General features: G+C 42.3%; 2 protein-coding genes and 1 long non-coding RNA gene across 3 annotated transcripts in view; 2 read left to right on the top strand and 1 right to left on the bottom strand.

The window, feature by feature from the left end:
* Positions 1 to 8174, top strand: part of LOC138975505 (uncharacterized) — a 168588-nt gene extending 160414 nt beyond the window's left edge. The window contains exon 2 of the long non-coding RNA XR_011458663.1: positions 4394 to 8174. This is a non-coding gene — a long non-coding RNA (uncharacterized lncRNA). The remainder of the gene's footprint in view (positions 1 to 4393) is intronic.
* The window catches only part of LOC138975482 (uncharacterized), a 57002-nt gene extending 48828 nt beyond the window's left edge, over positions 1 to 8174 (top strand). The window contains exon 17 of the mRNA XM_070348180.1: positions 41 to 8174. Coding sequence (XP_070204281.1) covers positions 41 to 155 — 115 coding nt within the window. The 3' untranslated portion in view covers positions 156 to 8174. The remainder of the gene's footprint in view (positions 1 to 40) is intronic.
* A 1438-nt stretch (positions 8175 to 9612) lies between these two features.
* Positions 9613 to 25840, bottom strand: part of LOC138975492 (protein pelota-like) — a 40650-nt gene continuing 24422 nt past the window's right edge. Inside the window, exons 8-12 of the mRNA XM_070348197.1 lie at positions 19029 to 19149; positions 17770 to 17890; positions 17320 to 17391; positions 13457 to 13563; positions 9613 to 12885 (exon numbers count right to left, since the gene is read on the bottom strand). Of these exons, the coding sequence (XP_070204298.1) occupies positions 12800 to 12885; positions 13457 to 13563; positions 17320 to 17391; positions 17770 to 17890; positions 19029 to 19149 (507 nt within the window). The 3' untranslated portion in view covers positions 9613 to 12799. The remainder of the gene's footprint in view (positions 12886 to 13456; positions 13564 to 17319; positions 17392 to 17769; positions 17891 to 19028; positions 19150 to 25840) is intronic.

Genomic DNA, 25840 nt, shown 5'->3' with positions numbered 1-25840 from the left:
TTAAAGGCAAAAATAATGAGAGTGATGTTATATTTCGCAGCCACCAGACGGGATGGACAGCCCTCATCGTCAACCTGTTGAGAAGTGCCCATCACCGGAAGTCTCTCTCTGGCGACAGCACCAGCTCCCTCTGTGGTCTACGATCTTCCTATTGAAGATATCGCTTCACTTCTCTTCACTTCTCTTCCACATTTCTTGAGAGAGAAAAATTGGCTGGGACTCTTCACCAAAGTGACCTTTCGCCAGGTCTTAGGAAGATATGTACAACTTGAACAACGATGGTTGGTTATTGTTTTTCACCGTCCCTGCAATTTGTATTCACAGTATTGCTACCCGGGACCGATCCCTTGAACAACGAACATGTGCATTAGGATACTGAAGATAAGATAAGATTACTAGAGGTAACAAATAACAAACAAACTTGTTTGTCTATTTCCGACGGGCGCAATGGCTTGGTGGTAAGACGCCGGCCTCCAGAGGTCGTGGGTTCGAATCCCGGCCGCCCCTGGTGGGTTAAGGTTGAGATTTTTCCGATCTCCCAGGTCAACTTATGTGCAGACCTGCTAGTGCCTCGTGTGTACACGCAAACACAAGACCAAGTGCACACGGAAAAGATCCTGTAATCCATGTCAGAGTGTACGTGGGAGTTTCAGCCCATGAACGCAGAAGAAGAAGTATATTTCCATGTTTACATAAAGACAGAAAATTGTCTCTCAGCGCCACATCTTTTCACTCTGGTACCAACATCTAGGTAACCTTGCAACTGTGAAGTCGATCTTCACACTTTAATACAGTATTACCATATTTATAGTGTAAAAAATTGAAATCTTTCTTTCTCAGTTACTGTAGTTGTTTCTGAGATTTCTGCTTGGTCTCCCCAGATTATGAACAGTATTCGTGGCAGTGCAAATGGAAGAAGTAGATCTGCCATTTGTTACCCGTACACTAAACAAAGACGTACAGTATTTTAGTTCTTATACATGTTTTTGGTGCTACAAGTATTACTTACTTATTCATGCTTACTCGGGAAATGTTTAGGAAAAAAAGCGTTTTTGGTGTGGAAAAAATGCGCTACGAAAATTAAATGTTCTTTGCAGCAGAGTGTCAAAATGGAATCAATAGACCTTTTTGGTATCTGAGCAGCTCTCGCGAGACACGCTCTTTGTTATGCTTTGAACATCGCGAGAACTTTGAGCCTTGGCTTGTGCAGCTCGCACGAGATCGCTGTACCGCATGCTTTGCTATGCTCTGAAGTTTGCGAGAGATTACGAGAGCTTGGAATACCGATAGGGTCTATTTGCTCTAGTGTGGGCATGCAACTAACACCTGAAGTATAGAGCAGCCTCGACAGGCTGTCGCGTGGTTTCTGTAATTAAGCCGTGTTTTGAGAAACGTTTTCACCTCGTTAATGATACTCTGAAGGGCCACATTTTAAGCGAAGGTGGTCAGCTTATTTCAGGCACTTTGCAAGAGACGAATTCTGGAAATAACTCTGTCGGGTTTGTATGGGTTGTGGAAGAGAGTTGCATTCCCTTGTTTTTCCTTTCTCTTTCATGGAAACACTGAAGAAAGCTACATGTGACATTGTAGGCTTGTCTCTGTGTTTCTATGTTATATATGTTATATGAAGTCTTATATCGCGCGCGTATCTCCAGACTCGGACTCAAGGCGCAGGGATCTATTTATGCCGTGTGAGATGGAATTTTTTACACAATACATCACGCATTCACATCGGCCAGCAGATCGCAGCCATTTCGGCGCATATCCTACTTTTCACGGCCTATTATTCCAAGTCACACGGGTATTTTGGTGGACATTTTTTATCTATGCCTATACAATTTTGCCAGGAAAGACCCTTTTGTCAATCGTGGAATCTTTAACGTGCACACCCCAATGTAGTGTACATGAAGGGACCTCGGTTTTTCGTCTCATCCGAAAGACTAGCACTTGAACCCACCAGCTAGGTTAGGAAAGGGGGGAGAAAATTGCTAACGCCCTGACCCAGGGTTGAACTCGCAACCTCTCGCTTCCGAGCGCAAGTGCGTTACCACTCGGCCACCCAGTCCTATGGAAACAAGGGACAGCAACTCTTCCACAACCCATACAAACTTGACAGAGTTATTTCCCAACATCTTCTATTCGCCTCCATAATGCTTTTGAAAAACTGCCATGACCGGCTTTCTAAGCCGCAGTTGAACAGATGGCTGTATGCAGATCGTTCATGGGATCCGTGCATTTATCTTTGCTTTAAGGTGTTACATTTTACATTTTTCTTGACTGCGTACAATAGTTCATATTTGTAAATTGTGAAACGTGTCATTTTACCAAAGGATTGAGACGTATAAGAGGGATACTACTGCTATTCAACCACTTGCCTATTTGTTAGGCAAAAAAAAAAAAAGGTCTGTTTACGGTAACATAGGCCAAAAAAATAGGGTCGGTAGGTCGGGATTTTTTTTTTTTTTTTCTTTTTTTTCCAAAAAACCATATTTTTACGTTATTTTGCCAAAAAAACATTTTTATTTTTTTTTTATTTTTTTCCCCCAAAATGCCAAAAAAAAGTCTAGGGTCGCGCGAAAAAACTAGGGTCGGTCGGGTTACCGTAAACAGACCTATTTTTTTTTTTGGCCTTATCAATCCCAATTTGCCTTGTTATTTGCGTGTATTAAGTTTATATGGGTGGGTTTTTTACGTAGATATTTCTTCTTTCTATACTACACGTCTTAAAAAAACCAGGCAGATGTGTTTCAGTGCAGATATTTATTATGATGGGGCCGTTTATTGCAAAACCAGTTATATGACTGGAAAGGCCATCTATTCCCCTACCATATTCAACAAATAGATTGATTTTACATTGAGGAGTGTCTATACAGTGGAACCTGCAACACAGACACCCCCAACAAATCAAATTCACAAAACAAAGGTTCCCGCGTTGAAATCGACAAAAAATCAGAACGGTTAAAACGCAACAAGATGTGTGCATGTTTTTTGAAAAAACGATCAAATGTGTATCCAAGACAGTCAGATTTGTTCCCCTATCTGTTCTAACAATTACGTTATGGCTTGCTAAACGGCGTAGGTGTCATTCCTCTCAGATAACATAAAATCCGGTTTTTGAAGCCATTTTAGAGGGTAATAAAACAAAAAACTGTACATTTAAGTAACTCCTCAACGTATTGCCTTCACACTTTCGGTGATATGTGGTAACACATGTCATAAAATACACATGATCAGTGACATGGAATCTTAAGTCATTTGATATATAAGTAAAGCTGTTGTTCGACATGCCAGAAAGAGTTTTGAAATTGTCGTTAGATCTTTGAAGACTCAACGAAAGAAAAAAATCACAAAGACTGATCTGTACTTAAACGTTTCTGCCTAGTGTTTTTGTTTATGATGGGCAGTATAGAGTTGTATATTTGTGACCCTCCACCATGGAATGAGTCGCATGTCACCTTTGCATGATTTTCATATTTTTTACATTTTCATAAAGAGTTTTTTTATGCTCTATCCAATGGTGAAAACCGTTTTAGAAAAGAGCGAAAACTGTTTGAGTTATAAGCCTGTGACTAAGGTGACCCACACACTGTTACCAGACACTCCCCGGACTTATATTAAAGGCACAGTGCGCCTCCCGTAAACCATCACAGATACTGTCAGGCTTTTACACACAGAACTAACGCCCTTCCACTCGAACGCTCACCAAACGGGAACATCCTAGGTGCCCTACGTAAAGAGCGAGCAATTTTCAAAGAATTAATTTTGCGGATTGTCTCCTCACACAATCGGACCATGGTGCGTTTTGGCGCTAGACCTAACTTTTAAAATGTAAATAATAAATTGACAGCTTGTTACACAACAATTCTTAAATCATAAAAGAATTCTTTTTTCATCAAGACAAGATCAGTACAATTCGAAGTTTTGAAAGTTTGAAAAAAGAAAAGCCCGGAAGCAGGGTCACGCAAGGTCATGGTTCTTGTAGCAGACGACGGTTTATGCCCGTATCGCCAGTTCCTCTGAACAGTCAAAAGCCATCGCTAGAGTTCTTGTGAACGGCCACAGCCGTTTGTTTCGTGCATAGTCAGAGGTACATAATAACGTGCTATTGCAGATAAGCTCACATCGAGTCGCGTTCAAATTACTAACCGACGACTACATTGTGAAAAAGGGAAACTGGATCACACGGATTCACGATGGCTCAGGGGTAAGATAAACCACGCAAAAATAGATTCTTTGAAAATTGCTCGCTCTTTACGGAGGGCACCTAGGATGTTCTCAAGCGGTGAGTGTTTAAATGAAAGGGTGTTTGTACTGTGTGTAAAAGCCTGACAGTATCTGTGATGGTTTACGGGAGGCTTACTGTGCCTTTAAGCCTAGCGCAGAACCGCGCGAGGTGACATGCGACTCATTTCGTGGTGGAGGGTCACATTTGTCCTTGACATGCATGCGTTTTACATGTTTTAGCGTGTTTACCAATCAGTTAAATCAACAACGACAATGTAATGCCTGGATAATGCAGATGAATGTACTTGCATTTTCTTTCATTTTCACCTCACCAGTAAATGTTTGACCTCAGCTCTCGTTTATATTGTAACTTTTCACATAATTGTCCATGTATTGTAAACTTTTTTTGTATAAATATCCCACGAATACATTGTGTGCTAAGTCTTGAAAGAACAATAGAGACATGCAGATAACATCTAACCATACTTATCCAACTTAATACTATAACTTATTAATACAAGTAATATAACTATGTCAGTGCCGTAGCACAGCTCCTAAAAGTGGTCCGGCCATAAAAAAAATAAAAAGGTACTTTTCCCGGGAAACGAAAAACGTGAACTAAGGTAGATAACTCAGATGTCTCTTCAGTGCAAAACGCGATGGCTCAGTGGATCAGTAATGCGTCTCAGTCGGTGCATACGCAGTTTGCCTTGTGTTTTACTTTAGATTTAGATCTATAGTCTTCACTTGTGAATGTCAATTAGTGACAATTTCTCGCTTAACGCTGTCATTGTGCGATCTAAGTCACAACCCCTCCTTCCTCCTAACACAGCGCTGAAGCTTATGAAGAGGATTTTTTTTTTTTTTTTTAACAAAAAACTGGTCCGGCCATGGCCGGAGTGGCCGGTAGGGCTGCTACGGCCCTGTATGTGAGCCGCTGCATTGCTGACTGGGAGAAATTTATTCAACTCCACAAGGCGTTTAGTCCATATTACAGTACAGTATTGCACTTTTGGGGGTCACATCATGACAAAACTGAAACTAATCACTGGGAAATGCCCCTGTGTGGGTTTTTTTGTTATAAGGAATTGAAAGTGCTGGTGTTTATGAATCTTTTACATCTTAACGGCGTACGTCTGATGTTGTAGTTTGTGACTTTTGAGCGGGATTGGATGGGATTTCTGTGTGTGACTCTTTCACATATTTTTCTTACATCTTAAAGGTGGTCGTCTACATTTTTGCTTTTTTTTCAATAATCTTATGGTTAGATTTCGATACTAAATTATGTCAAATGATGAATGAACCATGGGGAAAAAAGTTATAGAAAAAAAATATATATATGTAAAAAAAGATTTTATTTTTGGGTAGCGTGACTCACGCTTCCAACATTTTGTTTTCTGTTTGCTGAGAACACGGCTTTGCCTAAAAATACTGACCAATCAAATTCATGTCACTATGCTTATAGCCACGCCCAAACAAGTGCAGCAACAGTTTGACACTGGAGCGCTGTCCACGCTTTTTTTTTAAACGCACGAAATGCACGGGATTTGAGAGGAGTTTTACGCTTGGCATTTTCCAAATAAGGATATCCTACTATGAGTACTGCGCTGGAATACTACAATCAATTTTCAAACAGCTACACTGGCTTCGTCTTTCCTGATCGAAAGGGGGTGTATTGTAGATATTTGTAGATAATAGACTCTAAATTTTTATGGTCAATTGGCGATTTCAGTTTAAAAATGTAGACAAGGACCTTTAACACATAAACAGCGAGAGTTTTGTATGCAGAGAGTTGTTTAGCTAAGAACAATGTTATTACTAAGTACACATATTTAAATGTAATACTACTATTGTAGTGTTTCGTTAGTCTTTATGTTACAGGCACCACCACTGCAATTTTTATATGTGAGATAGTAAAGTTAATTTGATTTGATTTGATTGATGCTCTCAATATTAATTGATATTACAGTCACGTCTATTGGTAACTACTACTTTCAGGAGATGCATGATGTACACTGTAACTGACAACCACAACTTGCAAAAGTGCACTGTCTGTATACGAGCACGTGCATCACACATATCCTGGTTCCAAACTGTTCAGGTCAGTAGTTCCTGCTTAACTTTTAAGGAAGTATTTTCAGTGAGTATTACAGTACAGAACTGTACGACATTTGGCTGCCTGATGAATAGAACAATTAGGCCTTACGCTGATAAATATTCAAGAGTTACTTGAGATAGATTTGCAAATGAACAAAATCATGTTGGCTTTTTAATATTTTCTTCGGCAAAAAAAAATTGTGTTAAAACTGAGGAATTTGTTAAAAAGAGTTTGCAGCCAAACATTACTTTGGTAAAGATTAAATCTGAAAGGATAAAACAAAAAAGAATGAAAATAGTTTGCCAAAGGGTTGAATTAAAGAGAAATACTACGTATTTTCTGAGAATTCCAAACAGATGGTTACATAATTATACCCATCTTCAAATAAATCATAATTGATCTAGCTCAGATAACTTGTTGTTTTATATGAAAGGCAGAGTTTGAAGAAGTCCCTGTGTGCCTAACTCGAGTGTTATCTCCCAGACAGGTGTGCTTTCCTTTGTCAGAGCTGTGAACGATTGTAACCCCCTCCATAACACGGAGTGCGTTAAAAGTTTGAACAATCGTACACATGACACACAAACGAAAAAGTTGAATTAAAATCAATGTGTTCATTCCATGTTTCATCAAGCGGACCACTAAGGCCAAAAAAAAAAAATTGTCTGTTTCTGGTCACCCGACCGACCCTAAATTTCGGCGCCGACCCTAAACTTTTTTTTTCCAAACTCAAAATTGTTTTTTATTTTTTTGGTGGTAAAGGACAGGGTGAGAAAATGAACAACAAAAACGTGTGAAAACGAAAGTCCGCTGACGATTTGTAAATGTGTTGAGTGTCTTGTCTCTATGTATAGTGAATCCAGTCTCTTTGCGCGATTTTTAAAGTTAGTTTTATTGGTCTACATTTGGGGTAAAAAATAAAAAATAAAAAAAAATTAAAAAAATTAAAAAAATCCCGACCTACCGACCCTATTTTTTTTAGCCATGTTACCAGAAACAGACAATTTTTTTTTTTGGCCTAATACATAATTCCACATCTTGGTAAAGAGTTTTCTTTTTATATCTATAAGGAACTACTCAAATAAAATACTACTCTTTTTAATCATGTTCTATCTTCACAATTTCATGTGTTGCATCTGTGTAGTTTTAGGCCTTCAGCAGTACTTTTTATAAGAAGTGTCTCATGTTCAAGCCCTGTTCCGCATTGTTTTTTTTATCACCGGGGCTATAATGTTTGAGGTTTAAAAAAAAAAGAGCTGGTGCTATTTCAGTGCTGTTCATTGTAGAGCTTACACTGGCTCTATAATCCTCCACAAAACATGTTGCCCATGGGTAGGAGTGTAAGATAGCTTCTAACTATATACACTCATACAAGCCTTAAATCATAATTAATGTTCATCCCGAATAATCTAGCTATCTCGTGAAATAACCCTGTTGACATGACATCACAACACTGAGAGAAGAGTGAAAATATTGAGATTCTGTCAGTGTTTGACAAACCACACACAGGGCTGCTTTGGGAGACTGCTGCTAGTGCTTGCTTCTGATGAATATATGGCTTCCTGCTAATAATTATGGTTATATGCCCCTAATGGCTTTGCCGTGTGGGCGTAAAACTTACAATTATGGTTATGCTGCTAATAATGCTGTTATGTTTCACTGAGAAAATGTTGAACACGTCTCTTCCAGAGTCTTTCAGAATTGTGACAAAGTTAGCATTGCTTACTGTTCAAAGCCATTTTGTGATATGACTTGAGTATTCTTTGACATTGGGAAGTGTGTAATGGTGTTTAGGAAGCATGTACTTTGTAAGTTGTATGCAAGGAAATGTAAAAATAAAATTTTAAGAAATGTTCGTTATCTTTATTGTTTGAATTAGTACTCTTCTTTTGCCTCTCTTGCTCACCTACCCACCCACCCACTCACACACCCACCAGACATGAGACCAGCAAATGTTCCAAAAGTAGGAAACTAAGCCGGGGTCCAGAGGTCGCATAGGCCCCTGGTGGGGTCCAGGGGCAACGCCCCGGTAGGGGGTCAGGGGGGCTTTTTCAGGGGGGCAAAGCCCCCCTGACGGAAAATGAATGTTAGAATTATAAAGGCCATTTTGGGGCCTCTCCTGATAGCAAACAATTAGATCATGCCTTTTTAAAAAGCTATAAAAACCACAAGAATAATATGTTTTATCATTTTAAACAAAAGTGTAATTTATAACAATCACACACACACAAAACTTACTTGAAAACTTTCAGAACCAACACATTTTTTCCACCAAGTCCGTATTTCACCACGCAGTGGCCGTTGTCGCACCACGTGCTCACGGCCTGACCGGGAATGGATATCTTGGCGATACTGTCGCCAATGAGCTGGCGCCTTTCTTTCTTGTTGATAATGACAGTCACTTCTTCTGACAGCCAGTTGGCTTTCCACTTGTTTTTCACACTTTGGTCGTCGATCGTAAGAGCTTCCAAAGCCGACAAAACAATACGGAATCCAGACGCCATGATGCTACCTTTTTCACCTTCGGCGTTTGGAGATCGGCAAAACCCCCCGCGGGTTAGGGGGAAGAATTTACCCGATGCTCCCCAGCATGTCGTAAGAGGCGACTAACGGATTCTGTTTCTCCCTTTACCCTTGTTAAGTGTTTCTTGTATAGAATATAGTCAATGTTTGTAAAGATTTTAGTCAAGCAGTATGTAAGAAATGTTAAGTCCTTTGTACTGGAAACTTGCATTCTCCCAGAAAGGTAATATATTGTACTACGTTGCAAGCCCCTGGAGCAATTTTTTGATTAGTGCTTTTGTGAACAAGAAACAATTAACAAGTGGCTCTATCCCATCTACCCCCCCCCCCCCCCCCCCCTTCCCCGTCGCGATATAACCTTCGTGGTTGAAAACGACGTTAAACACCAAATAAAGAAGAAAAGCCAATCAAAACAACCCGCAAACCGCCATCGGTGAATAAGTAGGCCTAGGCAATAATCGTCGGAGATCGACAGCCAATAAAACGCGACCCATGATACTGCTATGGGTTCACGCGAGTGCTGGGGTGCGAATGCACTGACTTCAGACGCAGACAGCTTCAGCTGAACGGTTCATACCACCACCCCCCCCCTTTTTTTTCAACGAATTTGCATCGATCTCAAGAATGGTCTGTGAGCTAAGGAAAATATCGGAATTCCGATAAAATTTGGACCAGTCCCATGTCTGACCCACCCCATTCATACAAACACACACACACACATGTTCAAGTTCATAAACTTTCTTCTAGAATAAACAAACAATAACAAAAAATGAGGAGGATTGCACGTTATATTATGTTCAATAAATAAGACAGGAAAGATCACACATATCTTACACAACAATCATGACATAAATCTCCCACCCTCAGTCACATTCCCACATCTTGAATGACCGCCTTTGGATGGCCAGACGGGCAATATAACTTCAATCAAATCACAGGAAGACAACGTTCGTTAACGTTACCTCATAGACCATTTATCCTGGACCGCCAACTAGCTCTCTCTCCGCTCCTTCTCTCTATTACGAGGTAGCGGCCTCTCGCATTTAGGAACCTACGCTTACATGGCCTTTCAGAAATCAGGGGGATGTCATATCCGGTGTCGATTGTAAACATGGACGAAGTTTGTTTGTTTGTTTATTTGTTGCTTAACGTCCAGCCGACTACGCAGAGCCATATCAGGACGAGGAAGGGGGGGATGAAGGGGGCCACTTGTCAAGCGATTCCTGTTTACAAATGCACTAACCCATTACTTGTGTCCCAGCAGGCTTTAGTAAAACTAAATTAATACCTACTGGAAGATTACCAGTTTCCAGTATGTTAAAATAGGCTTAACCTATCTACTGCTGGACTTACATCAGAACACTAATAGATTAAACTATACATGAATCGCGAGACAAGCGGCAAGAGAAGAGATTTTTGGAAAAAATACAGGTGAATGAGCAAGAAGGCAGAAAAAAGAAAAGAATTCATGAAGAAAAAGAGAGCATGACAGGAAAGAGGAACCAAAAATCTACCTAACAGCAAACTAGAAAGCTCCTGCGGTTCCAAAAACAGGAGGGGCCTTTAATTTCATAACCGCAGTGCCCCACTGCGGGAATGGACGAAGTTGCAGAGGTAAGTTCTGAAAATGCTAAAATAAACTCAGCTAAAGTGCATATAGAACATGTTTTTCGATGAGTTTTGTTAAGTTTAGTTTGGAGTTTTGGAAAATCCAGTTCATTGTCACCTCCCATTGTCACAAATAACTGGAGCGTGCTTTCTTTTCACTGTCTTCGAATCGCTGGCCTTTCAAACCGGACGCTAAGCGCCCCTGAAAGTCGAGCGTCGTAACCTCGAAGGGTCACGTGACGAGTTGGCGGTCCAGGCTATTTGGTCTATGGTTACCTTGAACATCAAAGTCAGCACAGTGTAATCTCAATCTGAAGACTCTATCCCTTTTCAGACCTTGCTTTCACAGACTGTCTGTTCACAACCTCTGTAAATTCACCACTGTTGTAAGACTTCGAGAAGGAAAACTTCGACAACAAACCCGGGTAGAGTGGACTCGACAGCCCAGCAAGGCAGCTACTCTTGGGGAGGAGGCAACCCTGAGTAAGAACCTCAACCACCGAAGACGGAAGACAGCAGCCAACTTGGCGTGGGAAGAAAATCGGCTGTCTACGCTTCCACGATAATATGGCCGTACAATTATCTTTGGATCGAACGCAGAAGAAGAAGAAGAAAGGTCAGATTTTTAAGGTCTTAAACATGGGGCTCTACTGTAGCCGTAAAGACTGCTCTGAATTTCTACTGCTGACAAATTACGTACAGTGGTACCTGCGATGAAAGGACACCCTTGGGACCAGCCACAAGTGTCCCTACATTGCAGGTGTCCTTTCATGACAGGTATACTTTGGTAGAAATGATATAAAAGGGACAAGAGAAGGTGTCCTTTTAAGCCAGGTGTCCTCTCATCGCAGGTACTGCTGTACTTCAAATGACAATGCTTCACTTTTACACATTTCTATGATCAAAAACTGTAATTTGTGAAAGAACTCTGAACTGTGTGAGATTTAAACGAATCAGCCTTACAAGTATGACATGGGGTTAACTCAATTAAAGATCTTTTTGCAACCATATGAATGTGTTTCTGCAACCGTACGAACACGTTGTCCATTTTACTAAATGCTTTCTGATACTAGGATAAAATTCACAATTATTGCTTAATTATGGTAGAACAGAAAGTCAATGGAATCCAATACAAAAAACTTTGGAAAAATGGAAGGAGGACGCCTCGACACAAGACTTGCATAAGCAATGTGCCACATCTCTCTCTAATTTCATGAGAGCGATCAACATTTTATTAAAACAAGAAGGGCAAAGCCCATACGACTCACATGCTTGACCTTCTGCTTTACACATTTTTCCTTCCAAAATACATGTGACCTTGACCCAAGGTCAAGGTCATCCAAGGTCATGCAACACAAAGCTGTTAATTCAAGACATAGGAAGTACAATGGTGCTTATTGGCTCTTTCTACCATGAGATATGGTCACTTTTAGTGGTTCACTACCTTATTTTGGTCACATTTCATAAGGGTCAAAGTGACCTTGACCTTGATCATATGTGACCAAATGTGTCTCATGATGAAAGCATAACATGTGCCCCACATAATTTTTAAGTTTGAAACAGTTATCTTCCATAGTGCAGGGTCAAGGTCACTTCAAAATATGTATACAATCCAACTTTGAAGAGCTCCTGTGACCTTGACCTTGAAGCAAGGTAAACCAAACTGGTATCAAAAGATGGGGCTTACTTTGCCCTATATATCATATATAGGTGAGGTATTCAATCTCAAAAACTTCAGAGAAAATGGGAAAAATGTGAAAAATAGCTGTTTTTTAGACAACATTTATGGCCCCTGCGACCTTGACCTTGAAGCAAGGTCAAGATGCTATGTATGTTTTTTGGGGCCTTGTCACCATACACCATCTTGCCAAATTTGGTACTGATAGACTGAATAGTGTCCAAGAAATATTCAACGTTAAAGTTTTCCGGACGGACGGACGGACGGACGGACGGACGGACGACTCGGGTGAGTACATAGACTCACTTTTGCTTCGCATGTGAGTCAAAAAACCAATAGTACGAAGCAATATGCATGTCAGTTATCAAGGGGATGGTAAAGCCATTCTTGGGAGACTTCTTGACAATAAGACTCTGTCTGACGTTTGTGGAAATACAAAAACTTCAAGATGAATGACAGAGGCTGTAAAAATTGTTTAACATGACCATCATAAAAATCTCAGTAACAACAATTCCAGTCATAGCAAGTAACAACAGGGAGCATATCAACATCTCGTTTTTTTTTCTTCTTCACAGTTGGCCGTAGCTCGTGCCGCATTCAATGTACATGGATAATGTTAAAAATTAAAGGAACTTTCAAACACAACAAAGTCTCACTTTCCCCAAACAAAATCAATCTTGATCAGATTCGTCATCCTCGTCATTGTCAGGAATTGGGAATCGCAAAATGGCTGCTACTCCTGACAACTGCCCTAGTTCTGCAAATGAATCAATAAATGAACAAATAAATAGATAATTTCATGATCAAATAAACATTAAATAAAATAAAATTATCAAAAATAGACAGAAGTTAATGACCGGACTTTATCATTCATTAGCATTACATGGTTATAGTCAACATTCTCACTGCATGCTCCCTGTTTAACAAAACAATTTAGTTATTAAAACACTAGTTTTTATGCATCATATATATATTAATATTATTAAAATACACACAAAATCACATGTTTATCTGCCCATAAGGCACAGTCTATCACACACACACACACACACACATTGTTCAGAAAGTTTCACCTGAAGATGGAAACAGGGCATCAATGCAGCGAATCAGAAAGAGTAACATACACGTAAACTTCTCAAATGAAAAAATAAGTGAAGGAAAACAAACATGAAACCACTTTTTGTTCATGGCTAGTCCCTGTCTGAGCGATCGAGAAGAAGAAGAAGAAGAAGTTCATGGCTGAAGAGTAGAAAAAACTTTTTTTTGTTTTGTTTTGTTTTTTGACATGAACAAATTAATTACCCTCAAAAACCAATCATGAAACTTACGTTCTCCAGATACATGTAAACTGGAAAAGATCTTGACGGTGCCTCCATTCTCCTGTACACTGTCCACCATGCGAACGTACCGCTTGCGTTGCTGGACGTCTTGAGATCTGTGGACACAACACAACCATTCTCTACAGTGAGAAACGTTTCCTTCTTCTCCGATTAATAATAATATAATAATGAACACTTATAAATCTGCCCCTTCTCGCCAGAGCTCACGGCGATGTACAATAGCAAAACAAACATCAGCACACACACACTTTCACACACACTATCACACACACACACACATACACGATTGCAACCCACTAGTGCACAGACCAAGGAAAGAGCAGCTGCAAATTGAAGCACCAGACGCCACATTCTCTCCATTATTTTGTACCCACCCCCACACCAAAACTTTTTTAAAAGGCACACACCTCGTGAAAACAGTTTGGGTCACTCTCTCAGATCTGACCAGGCTTTTACATAGGATAATAACGTCCATACACTTGGAGACATACCAACAATTAACACCCTCACTGCTCGATGTGGTGAGTGGGAATTTGCGTTTTTGAATTTGTATTTCTTAACAAGAAGGGCAAAGCCCATACGACTCACATGCTTGACCTTGACCTTTACATGACCTTGACCTTCAGGGTCAAGGTCAAATAACTAAACATCGCAATGACATCATACACTAAGAACTGCTTTACACATTTTTCCTACCAAAATACATGTGACCTTGACCGAGATCAAGGTCATCCAAGGTCATGCAACACAAAGCTGTTAATTCAAGACATAGGAAGTACAATGGTGCTTATTGGCTCTTTCTACCATGAGATATGGTCACTTTTAGTGGTTCACTACCTTATTTTGGTCACATTTCATAAGGGTCAAAGTGACCTTGACCTTGATCATATGTGACCAAATGTGTCTCATGATGAAAGCATAACATGTGCCCCACATAATTTTTAAGTTTGAAACAGTTATCTTCCATAGTTCAGGGTCAAGGTCACTTCAAAATATGTATAGGCCCATTGCAGAAACTCAAGTTAACAACAGCATTTCTACTCGGCGCGCGCGGTATGAGAATCACGGGTCGTAACTCTCTGGAATTGGTCATCCGCCGCCATGTTGGATGCCTTGCACGATCTCTGACAGTGCTTGAGCGTTGGGTGGCGACTCGACAAAAGTGAAAATGACACGTTGTGTGGCCAAAAACTGCAGTCAGCAGGCACACTTTAGGATCCCTAAAGTTGTTTACCATCAGGGTGACAACTCGAAGAAAGTTACTGAGCGGAGAAGACGATTATAACTGGTTATTTCAAGTTTTGCTGTGTGCAGTGCGCTAATCAACAATTGTCCATCGGTTGTGCCTTTAGAGTGAACACTGTGATAGGATGCTTTGAAAATTATACTTTGCAGTAGTTACCTGAGCTGCATTGTACCTCAATGATTTGCCTGTCTTGAGAGCTTTATCTTGTGAATTTTGGTGCACTGTCTGCATGGTAATTTGAGATAAAGAATAAATAAATGAATATAATAATGTATTCTTGCTTTACTTTTTATATTTAGTCAAGTTTTGACTAAATATTTTAACATCGAGGGGGAATCGAGACGAGGGTCGTGGTGTATGTGCGTGTGTGTGTGCGTGTCTGTGTGTGTGTGTAGAGCGATTCAGACTAAACTACTGGACCGATCTTTATGAAATTTGACATGAGAGTTCCTGGGTATGAAATCCCCGAACGTTTTTTTCATTTTTTTGATAAATGTCTTTGATGACGTCATATCCGGCTTTTCGTGAAAGTTGAGGCGGCACTGTCACGCCCTCATTTTTCAACCAAATTGGTTGAAATTTTGGTCAAGTAATCTTCGATGAAGCCCGGACTTCGGTATTGCATTTCAGCTTGGTGGCTTAAAAATTAATTAATGACTTTGGTCATTAAAAATCTGAAAATTGTAAAAAAAAATAAAAATTTATAACACAATCCAAATTTACGTTTATCTTATCCTCCATCATTTGCTGATTCCAAAAACATATAAATATGTTATATTCGGATTAAAAACAAGCTCTGAAAATTAAATATATAAAAATTATTATCAAAATTAAATTGTCCAAATCAATTTAAAAACACTTTCATCTTATTCCTTGTCGGTTCCTGATTCCAAAAACATATAGATATGATATGTTTGGATTAAAAACACGCTCAGAAAGTTAAAACAAAGAGAGGTACAGAAAAGCGTGCTATCCTTCTTACGCAACTACTACCCCGCTCTTCTTGTCAATTTCACTGCCTTTGCCATGAGCGGTGGACTGACGATGCTACGAGTATACGGTCTTGGTGAAAAATGGCATTGCGTTCACTTTCATTCTGTGAGTTCGACAGCTATTTGACTAAATATTGTATTTTCGCCTTACGCGACTTGTTATGTTGTGCTGTTGTGTTAAAAAGGCAGATCCCCTTTGGACTCATGCATGCACAGTTTTCTTCATTTTGTCTGCATACACAGTGAAATACGCAAAAAGAACAAGAGTGCAATAAAGAAAACTAACAAAGACGGCATCCAATATGGCGGCGCGAAGAGAGTATGAGCGGAGTTGTGCCCCTTAGGGCTAAAGCTAGCCGATCCATTTGATAACGTCACGCCGAGTAAGAAGAATGAATTGGACCTATACAATCCAACTTTGAAGAGCTCCTGTGACCTTGACCTTGAAGCAAGGTAAACCAAACTGGTATCAAAAGATGGGGCTTACTTTGCCCTATATATCATATATAGGTGAGGTATTCAATCTCAAAAACTTCAGAGAAAATGTGAAAAATGTGAAAAATAGCTGTTTTTTAGACAACATTTATGGCCCCTGCGACCTTGACCTTGAAGCAAGGTCAAGATGCTATGTATGTTTTTTGGGGCCTTGTCATCATACACCATCTTGCCAAATTTGGTACTGATAGACTGAATAGTGTCCAAGAAATATCCAACGTTAAAGTTTTCCGGACGGCCGGCCGGACGGCCGGACGACTCGGGTGAGTACATAGACTCACTTTTGCTTCGCATGTGAGTCAAAAAGCCACTAGACGAAATGAATTCATCATACAAATTCCTACTGTGCAGTGTTCTGTATTGTTTCAGTATTGTTGATTTTGTTTTGCATGATTATATACTCTTATTCTACTACTCTCTTAGACAATATGTGATAACCGGCAAGGTGCTGACTTTCGTTTGTGCATTGTTGATGGTGAATGCATGTTAATTTATTTTTAATATACTTTCTTATGTGATAACCAATGTGCTGTATTTTCTCAGGACAAAGAACAAATGTTTATTTTGAATGTTTTATGTATGTTATTATTACGGACACAAACGCTCAGCAATGCAATTTCTCTTTTAGAGATTAATAAAGTTATTGTATTGTATTGTATTGTATTGTATTGTATTGTATTGTATTGTATTGTATAGAGCACCCAGGCTGTTCAGTTTGGGTAGGTGATGATGTGGAGGGCTAGGGATGAGCCACTATGCGAAGGAGTGTGCTTTTAAATTGTCTAAAACTTTGCAATCATTTTAGCACATCTGCCAATTCTATTTCACAGTGGAAAAAATTGCTGAAACTGTTATAGTCATTTCGGCAATTTTGCCAAAGAAAATAAATCCCAGCAACATCCCTGTTGTAGGAACTCCTGTATTTTGTAGTAACTGCTGAGACAAAAGTGCCTGTTCTTTATTTCAATGTTTGTGAGATCTGCAAGGGTAAACTAAACCTAAGTTACCTTTTAGGCATCCCTTGGGAACCTCTGAGATAAAAAACAAAACAACATGCAAGCATTAACATGTGCATGACAACACCCACTCACACATGTATCACATTCCCTCTCTCTCACCTGAATAGCTCGTCAGATACGAGTAAGGTCTCTATAGCCTGCAGGTCTGCTGCTTTCTCACAGTGCCTCACTCTGGAACACAAGTACAAATATGTTAGTGACAATGTTCGATGACTGGAATGTCAAACCACATGATATAACACTAGAAGAAATTCTGACAGATTAGTGCAGTGAAGGCCTCAACTACCACCCCCATTCTGTTCACCCCCTTATCCTATTTCACACGCACACACATTCATTTCAGCTTCCTCAGATAACTTTTAAGCATATACAGATAAAACTGTAGAATGATGGATAATTAAAGAGACCACACACACACACACACACATTTTAGAATATTGGGTAATTAATTAAAGAAACCACACAAAGACACACACACACACACACACACACAAATTTGCTGTCCCCCTCCTCCTCCAAAAGCCTCTTTTCACACAAGAAAGAACGTACCCATAGAAGGCCCTGTCTGGATCATTCTGCAGCATCTGATAGAAGTCGTCCAATGCTTTCACCTCCCCTAAAGCTTTGGTGTCTGATAGACGAGCCGTCACCGCTGGGTCATTCAGAACCTCTGTCATTACAACAAAATGACGCTGAATAACTCATACATTTGTCAAAATGCATATATATATATATATATATATATATATATATATATATATAGTGGAATCCCCCGTTTAAGACCCCCGCTTTAAGACTTCCCCCAATTTAAGACCTTGTTTTCCAAAATGTTGTCTTCATAAAGTCTGTAGTGTAAATGTTCCTCAATGTTACCTGATTCGTGGGTTCGAACCCCGGCCGGGTCATACCTAAGACTTTAAAATTGGCAATCTAGTGGCTGCACCGCCTGGCGTCTGGCATTATGGGGTTAGTGCTAGGACTGGTTGGTCCGGTGTCAGAATAATGTGACTGGGTGAGACATGAAGCCTGTGCTGCGACTTCTGTCTTGTGTGTGGTGCACGTTAAATGTCAAAGCAGCACCGCCCTGATATCACCCTTCGTGGTGGACTGGGCGTTAAGCAAACAAACAAACAAATGTTACCTGATTTTGTTCCATTTTGGGAGGTCTTAAAAGGGGGGGTTCCATTGTACTGTATGTCGCACATACGATTGTATATGTTATAGCCTTGACAGGAAAACACAGTGCAAAAATTGCCACGCACAAGCCAAATCAAATTTGATTAAAATGAGATTAAAAATAAAATAAAAAGTAATAACAGAAAAAGGTATCCAGAAGCCCAAGCAAATATATGTGACCCTCCACCACGGAATGAGTCGCATGTCACCTTTGCATGATTTTCATATCATTCCATTTTCCTAAAAAAATTTTTATGCTCTATCCAGTGGTGAAAACCGTTTTAGAAAAGAGCGAAAACGGTTTGAGTTATACGCCTGTGACTAAGGTGACCCTCACACTGTTACCAGACACTCCCCGGACTTATATTAAGCCTAGCGCAGAACCGCGCGAGGTGACATGCGACTCATTTCATGGTGGAGGGTCACATATAAGAGGCATAAATAGCCTGAAGTTGGATGGGTTTTTTTTATTTTTTATGTCAAGATCAGCATTGAAAAGTGGATATAAACCACAGCAGACATACATCGCATACATTATTTATGTATACCCTAAAATTATCTCAACAAATTTGCATGAATAATGAGAACAGGTCCTGGGGCTTTGAAATAAACTGACATTTTTTTGACCCTACCTTTCAAAGAGTGTTTGAAACCGGAAGAGGCATGAACCAGAACAAACTTGGACCTGTTCTCCGTCAGCACCTTCAAATCCTGTTTGACTGCTTGGTTCAGCATGTACTCCGCAAACTGGTCCTGAGACAGGAAAATAAGCTCTTTTTACATACACCCAGAACAAACACAGAACGGCAATCTCTCCATGTAGCCCCATGTGAGGTTCGTCATCCCACTGAATGAATTTCAAAATACCCACTCAAATTGCCCACTCTTCTTTCACTATGTGATGTCGTTTCCACTCCAAAGATAGCCAACAGCGGAAACATCTAAGCACTGACATAAATCGAAAATTTTTAATTAAATTTTCATTTGATTAATATACTTACCCGAGTCACATATTTAGCATTGACGCAGTCGAGATGCTAGGTAAACTGAAACGCTATCCCGTCTATAGTCTAAGGGAAGCAACCCAAGCTAAAAAAGTAGCAAGCTTGCTACCCTGGGTTGCCTCCCGTAGCGTGTCACGCCACAGATCTCGTACCCAGTACGAGACACCCTCATTCGACTTCTAGAATCCAAAGAAACTACAAGCGGGGAAGGTGGGAGGGAATTACCTATGTGACTCGGGTAAGTATATTAATCAAATGAAAATTTAATTAAAAATTTTCGATTAAATTACATATTCTTACTCCGAGTCACATATTTAGCAGATAACTCCAACAAGATGGTGGGTAAGAAGTAAAAATTTCAAACTCACTGTTAAGATCTGGAGAGGCATTGCCCCGCTGCCACCAGTGCGGGGAGGGTCCTTGAGCCATCACGGCATACCGCGGCGATGTCTCTCAAGTAGAACGAGATAAAGACGTCGTCTGAACGCCAGTATGCTGTGCGCAGGACGTCGTCGAGTCTTCGGGACCTCAAAACAGCCAATGACGATGCCCATGCCCGGGACTCGTGCATTCTAGCCGACTGGAGAGGGAAGGCAGGCTGAGCCCCCCCCTTTTGTGCCAGACTCCACACATAAGCTTGTTTTATGAGAGCCGACACCCACCTGGCCAAGGTAGTCCTCGTGATATCTCTGTCCATGGACGTATTCAAGGAAATAAAGAGGAGCCTCTGGGAGCTCGACCTGATGGGTTGAGTCCGGGCTAAATATGCCTCCAGGGCCCTAACCGGGCAATTGACCATGTCTGGGTCATCTTGTGCCACAATATGAGACAGGGGCCTCACAAGGACACAGGGAGAAGGCTGATCCGGTGTCTGATTCTTGGCCAGAAAGGCCTCCCGGAAATGCAAAGACAAGGTGCCGTCACGCTCTCGGCCAATGTCCTGCGGACTGCCTGAAAGAGCGTGTATCTCGCTACCTCTGCGGGCCGAAGCCAGAAGTAGCAAAAACAGAGCCTTACGAGTAAGGTTCGCGAGGCTAGAGCCCTCTAGAGGCTCGAAGTCCGCCGAGCGCAAGAACTCGAGGACAAGGAAAAGATCCCACTTGGGCAGAGGAGAGCGCTTAACGTCCTGCAAAGACGCGCCCTTAATAACCCCAGCGACAACTCCACTAACATTGATGGTATGACCGATCTGTTTAAGAGTCGAGGCAATCGCCGACCTGCGAACCTTCAAAGAGGAGGAAGAAGCCCCCTGGGAAGACAAATCCGCTAAGTGGTTGGCTACGTGCATAGTACGAGGAGCCACCGGGTTCAGCCCATGAGCCTGACACCAGGTGACCCAGGCACGCCAATGCGACGAATACACTGAGGAGGTAGAGGCCCTATGCGAGCGCTGCACCAACTCCAAGGTGCGGTCGGAAGCCCCAGACCGCCTCAGAGCGGACCTCACAGTCTCCACGCGTGAAGATTGAGAGACTGCGGGTGCCCGTGAGGAACTCCGGTGCGAGGCTGAACGAGTTCGCCTGGTACCAGAGCCAGAGGAATTGGAGGGCCGTGTGCGAGTCTCAGAAGGTCCGGAAACCAGGGCTGAGACGGCCACAGAGGGGTGACCAGAAGCAGGGACGGCCTCTCCAATTCCGCCTTCCTGAGGACTTGGCTGAGCAGCTGGAAGGGTGGGAAGGCATAAGCCTCCAGCCCTGTCCAGGGGATGTCCAAGGCGTTGGTCCCCCACGCTTCCGGATCGGGGAAGGGGGAGACAAACACCGGAAGGCGCCTGGAGAATCTGGTGGCGAAGAGATCCACCACAGGCTTCGGGGCCACAGCCCAAAGGCGGAGAAGGGCACCATGCGTGATGGTCCATTCCGCCTGCAACACCCTGTCGGAGCGGCTGAGCGCGTCCGCCAGTGTGTTGAGGCTCCCTGGCAGGTAACGCGCTGAGAGAGAGATCTCCCGCTGGGAGCACCAGGAGAGGATCTCGCACGTTCTGCGGGAGAGAGTGGGGGACCGCGAACCTCCCTGCTTGTTCACGTAGGCAGCCACTGTCGTATTGTCCGTGAACAGACGCACACGCTTGGCTGCCAGGGAAGGGAGGAACGCGACCAGAGCAAGGAACACGGCCTCCAACTCTATATAGCGTCACATAGCCATAGTGAAAGGTCACATTTTGGGGGGGGGATTTCTCACTTGGATTTCCTGGAAGGATTTCATGCCAGAAGTCAAAGTCCACTTGTTTGCCATCTGAGCTCCTGCATTTTTTTCAGATATATCACACTTTATAGGCGGACTTTCCTTCTTTGCACCCTATATTTAACTTTTGGGGGTAGGGTTAGTCAGAAGCTCACAACAGCCACACAAATGATTTAATTTATAATGTTTTTATATTGTCAGTAAGGCAGCATATATCAGTGTTGTCATATGGTGAGTTTTTTTGTTTCATTATGCTTTTTATTGTGTTTTCCACATTCGCTTCCGGTAAGCAAATGTTCCATCTTTGGGCCCTATGTTTGGCCTCTCGGGGCAGGGCTAGAATTAGCATCACAAAATCCATAATAATATCAATAATCATTTGGTTTTGTTTCAATGTGTAAGTTATTATTATTATGATAAACATTTTTAGCATAATTATGACATTTTATTGTGATGTGGATTTGCATAGCCGCAGATACATCTTTATCGAGTCGGCTCTGCACTTTGATTTCTAAGGATGGGGATGTTTTTCTGTTTTTTAATAGAAAATCTAAACTCATCATCATACTTGTATTACGTTTTGGTAATATAGTATTTTGTCCCCTAATGAGCAGTAGGAACTTCCCCCTCAACACAGCACCTCTCTTCAACTCGCAGGAGATTTTTGTTGGAGATCATACTTCTTTCGTCTGATGCACTGAAGATATAATACATCAGAATGAGTGACGAACGACCAGTATCTTTCAAGCGCAAGAAAAAGCCAAGACGGACAGAAACTGCACAAAAGGTGTGTATATATCATCCACTGCCCTGAGGTCAGGTTTGACCCAGCAGTGAAGCCGCTTAGTCAGCAGACAAAAGAGAAACTTGTGGAATGTTGCTGCCTGCGTAGGACAGCAGGACTTGATTCAAAATTTGCAGCAGTCCTGGATGCGTTCCCTGACATACCAGATGATACTCTTCATGGGTTTCATAGACGCTGCTACCAGTCATTCACAAATGTGAAGTATTTGAGAAAGAGAAGTCATGATGACCAGCAAAGCAGCCCTGAGGATGTGAGTGATGATAGCGACACAGATCAGCCCTCAACATCCCGGAAAAAACGACGTAAAATGGGAGACTCTACCAGAACGCTTTTTCCTCGTGACTGGTGCATTATCTGTGACCAAAAGTACAAGAGGGCACGAAGTGGCAACAGGGCCGGACTACCGGGGGGGTTTTGGGGGTTGCGCAACCCCCCCCCCCCCAGCCTAAACATGTACCTCACTTATTTAAAAACAAAATATTATTGTTTATTTTATGCCGTTTCATGCAAGGAGCGACGATTTTCCTATCTCAGAATATGACCTACCCTTCAGCTTCAGGGGGCGAAGCCCCTGACCCCCACAAGGGGCAGAGGAACATCCCCCTGGACCACCACTGGCAAAAAAACCCTCCTCTTTGCCTAGTCCGGCCCTGTGGCAAGGCACATCTTGAGAAACTTGTGAGATGTGAAACAAAATCTGCCGAGGAGGCTATCAAGGCAGCAGCAAGTGAGAAACAAGATGTTGAACTAATGGCACGAGTGCAGGTGGATCTCTTGGCAAGAGAAGCATACTTTCATGAGTCATGCCGACGTGATCTTGTGCGCAGTCGTAAGAGGCATGAACAGCGAGAGGCAACTTCCAAAGAACATATGAAGGCATGCTCAGATGCTTTTCAGTACATCTGCAACTACATTGAAGATGCAATCATCAACAGGCACCACGTTGAACGTATGACCATGCTGCGGGAGAGATACTGCACCTATATGCAGGACAAACACCCTGACTTTTACAACCCTGATTTCCAAACTCATCACCTGAAGAAGAGAATTGTTGGCCATTTTGGCGAGAGTCTGAAATTTTGGAGGCCAAATTTTTGGAGTGAGCTTGTCTATTCCTCAGAGTTGCTAGTTGGGCAGGCTGTTGAACAAGCCTTTGGGGCGGCAGCATCTGATAAGAGGAGACTAGAAGAGGCGGCCCATATCTTGAGGCGTTTGATCATCCAGGCATACCGTTCAGCAGAAGAATGTCCCTGGCCACCACCGGTCTCATTCATTGCATCCCAGAAGATCCTGCCACCTCCAGTCCTGCTGAATTTCTTGAAGGTCATGCTTTCTGGGCGAAAAGAAACCTCAGACAGAAAGGAGAGGATCGGGCTGTCAATAGCACAGGACATCTGCTATGCCGTATCGAACAACGAGTGGAAAATGCCCAAACACATTGTACTCGCAACAGCAGTCAGACATCTGACAGGAAGTGCAGAGTTGCTCAGCATGCTGAATCGTTTCGGGCACTGTATATCCCACGGAGGCGTACTGCAGATGGAAACTGCCGTGTGTCACCAGATCATGCAAAACAGCAGCCTGCTGCCAACTACCATTCGTCCAGAGAACAATGTTGTGACCCAGTTCTGTTGGGATAATTTTGACTTGCAGGAAGAAACAGTTTCGAGATCTGGTACAACACATTCCGCACACGGCATTATCATTCAGGAGGTCTCTGAATCAGTCCCACCTACAGGAGATGCGCGTCCTGAGCAAAGCCGTGACAGTGTTGAGTTCAGCCCTGAAGATCTCCCTCCTTGCTATGCAAAGCAGAAAGTGGGGCCTAAGCTCACCTTGGTGGACACAACTATTTCTGTGCCAGAAGTTGTGACTCACGCTTCACTCTTTGACTTTCTCTGGATCCTTGCTCGGCGTAAGTGTGCGGATGACCAGCACATTCCAGGATGGGCAGGATGGATATCACTAACTGGGAGAGAAGTGCAAGCCATACAAGAGCAGTCCGTTGTTGACTACATGCCTCCAGTCCTCCATCCAGTCACTGACAACGCGACAGTTCAGCACATTCTTCATCTGTCACAGTGCGCAACCAAAGAAGTGGACCAGGAGTGGACCTTGGTCACGTTCGACTTGGCAGTGGCAAAGAAAGCCTACATGATTGTTTGGCAAGATCAACGCTTCAACAATTGGTGGTCCGCCTTCAGGTTTACCACCTCATGTGCTCATTCCTGAATGCCAGGTCCTATTCGCAGAGGGTGGAAGGCTGGAGAGGGAGGGGCTCTGGAGATTGAGTGGTGTGCATCAGACATCTTGCCAGTTGAACTGGTCGACATCCTCAGCAGCTCGTAGTGAGGATGATCAGCATCTGGACTGATCAGTGAATGGGTTAGCACTACTAGCGGATGTTTTGATGGAACTGGACCAGTATTTGTGTGACTTCTGTACATTGCTGTCCTACTTGTTTTTCAGCAACAGATGGTCTGAAACTGCTGACCAATCATTGCAACTCAGAACTTTAATGATGTGTATTTTTTGCAAAACTGCATATAGCATTGTACCGGCACGGTTGGCCTAGTGGTAAGGCGTCCGCCCCGTGATCGGGAGGTCGTGGGTTCGAACCCCGGCCGGGTCATACCTAAGACTTTAAAATTGGCAATCTAGTAGCTGCTCCGCCTGGCGTCTGGCATTATGGGGTTAGTGCTAGGACTTGTTGGTCCGGTGTCAGAATAATGTGACTGGGTGAGACATGAAGCCTGTGCTGCGACTTCTGTCTTGTGTGTGGAACACGTTATATGTCAAAGCAGCACCGCCCTGATATGGCCCTTCGTGGTCGGCTGGGCGTTAAGCAAACAAACAAACAAATATAGCATTGTTCCTAATCACATGCAAATCCAAAAAAAGAGTAGAGTACACATTATTGATACAATCATATTGCATCCTTGGACGACCCCACGGGGAACGGTTGATGCTTCATTTTTTTCTCCGAAATATTGGTTAAGATGGTGATAAAAACCGGAAGTAACAAATTTTGCTGCCAGAATTATAATGTAATGTAATGTAACAATATCAGTGCATCAATTCCCTTTCCATTGGTATCATTTTTGTTTATATAGGCCAGTTTTAGGTCGTGAAAAGGGCTTCAGATGAGACCTACCCCCATTTTTCAATAGCACCTTGGGGGCAGGGTTACATATAAGGGCATAACTAAAGAAAATGCAGGAGCTCAGATGGCAAACAAGTGCCATGAGTCTTCATACTAAATGGGCTTTCCAGAAAAACTAGTGGTAAATCCCCCCCCAAAAATGTGATGGTGGGTCATGGCTATGTGAAGCACTACTAGCGAGTTGATGTGCCATGTGCTCTGTTCCGCAGACCACAGTCCGGAGGCCGTGAGCCGGTCCGTGTGAGCCCCCCAACCCAGCAAGGACGCGTCCGTGAACAGGTCCATGTT

The sequence above is a fragment of the Littorina saxatilis genome, linkage group LG9 (assembly GCF_037325665.1).
Source record: "Littorina saxatilis isolate snail1 linkage group LG9, US_GU_Lsax_2.0, whole genome shotgun sequence".
Lineage (NCBI taxonomy): Eukaryota > Metazoa > Mollusca > Gastropoda > Littorinimorpha > Littorinidae > Littorina > Littorina saxatilis.
The sequence above is the reverse complement of the archived record's forward strand: the minus strand, read 5'-3'. Positions and strand labels throughout refer to the sequence as shown.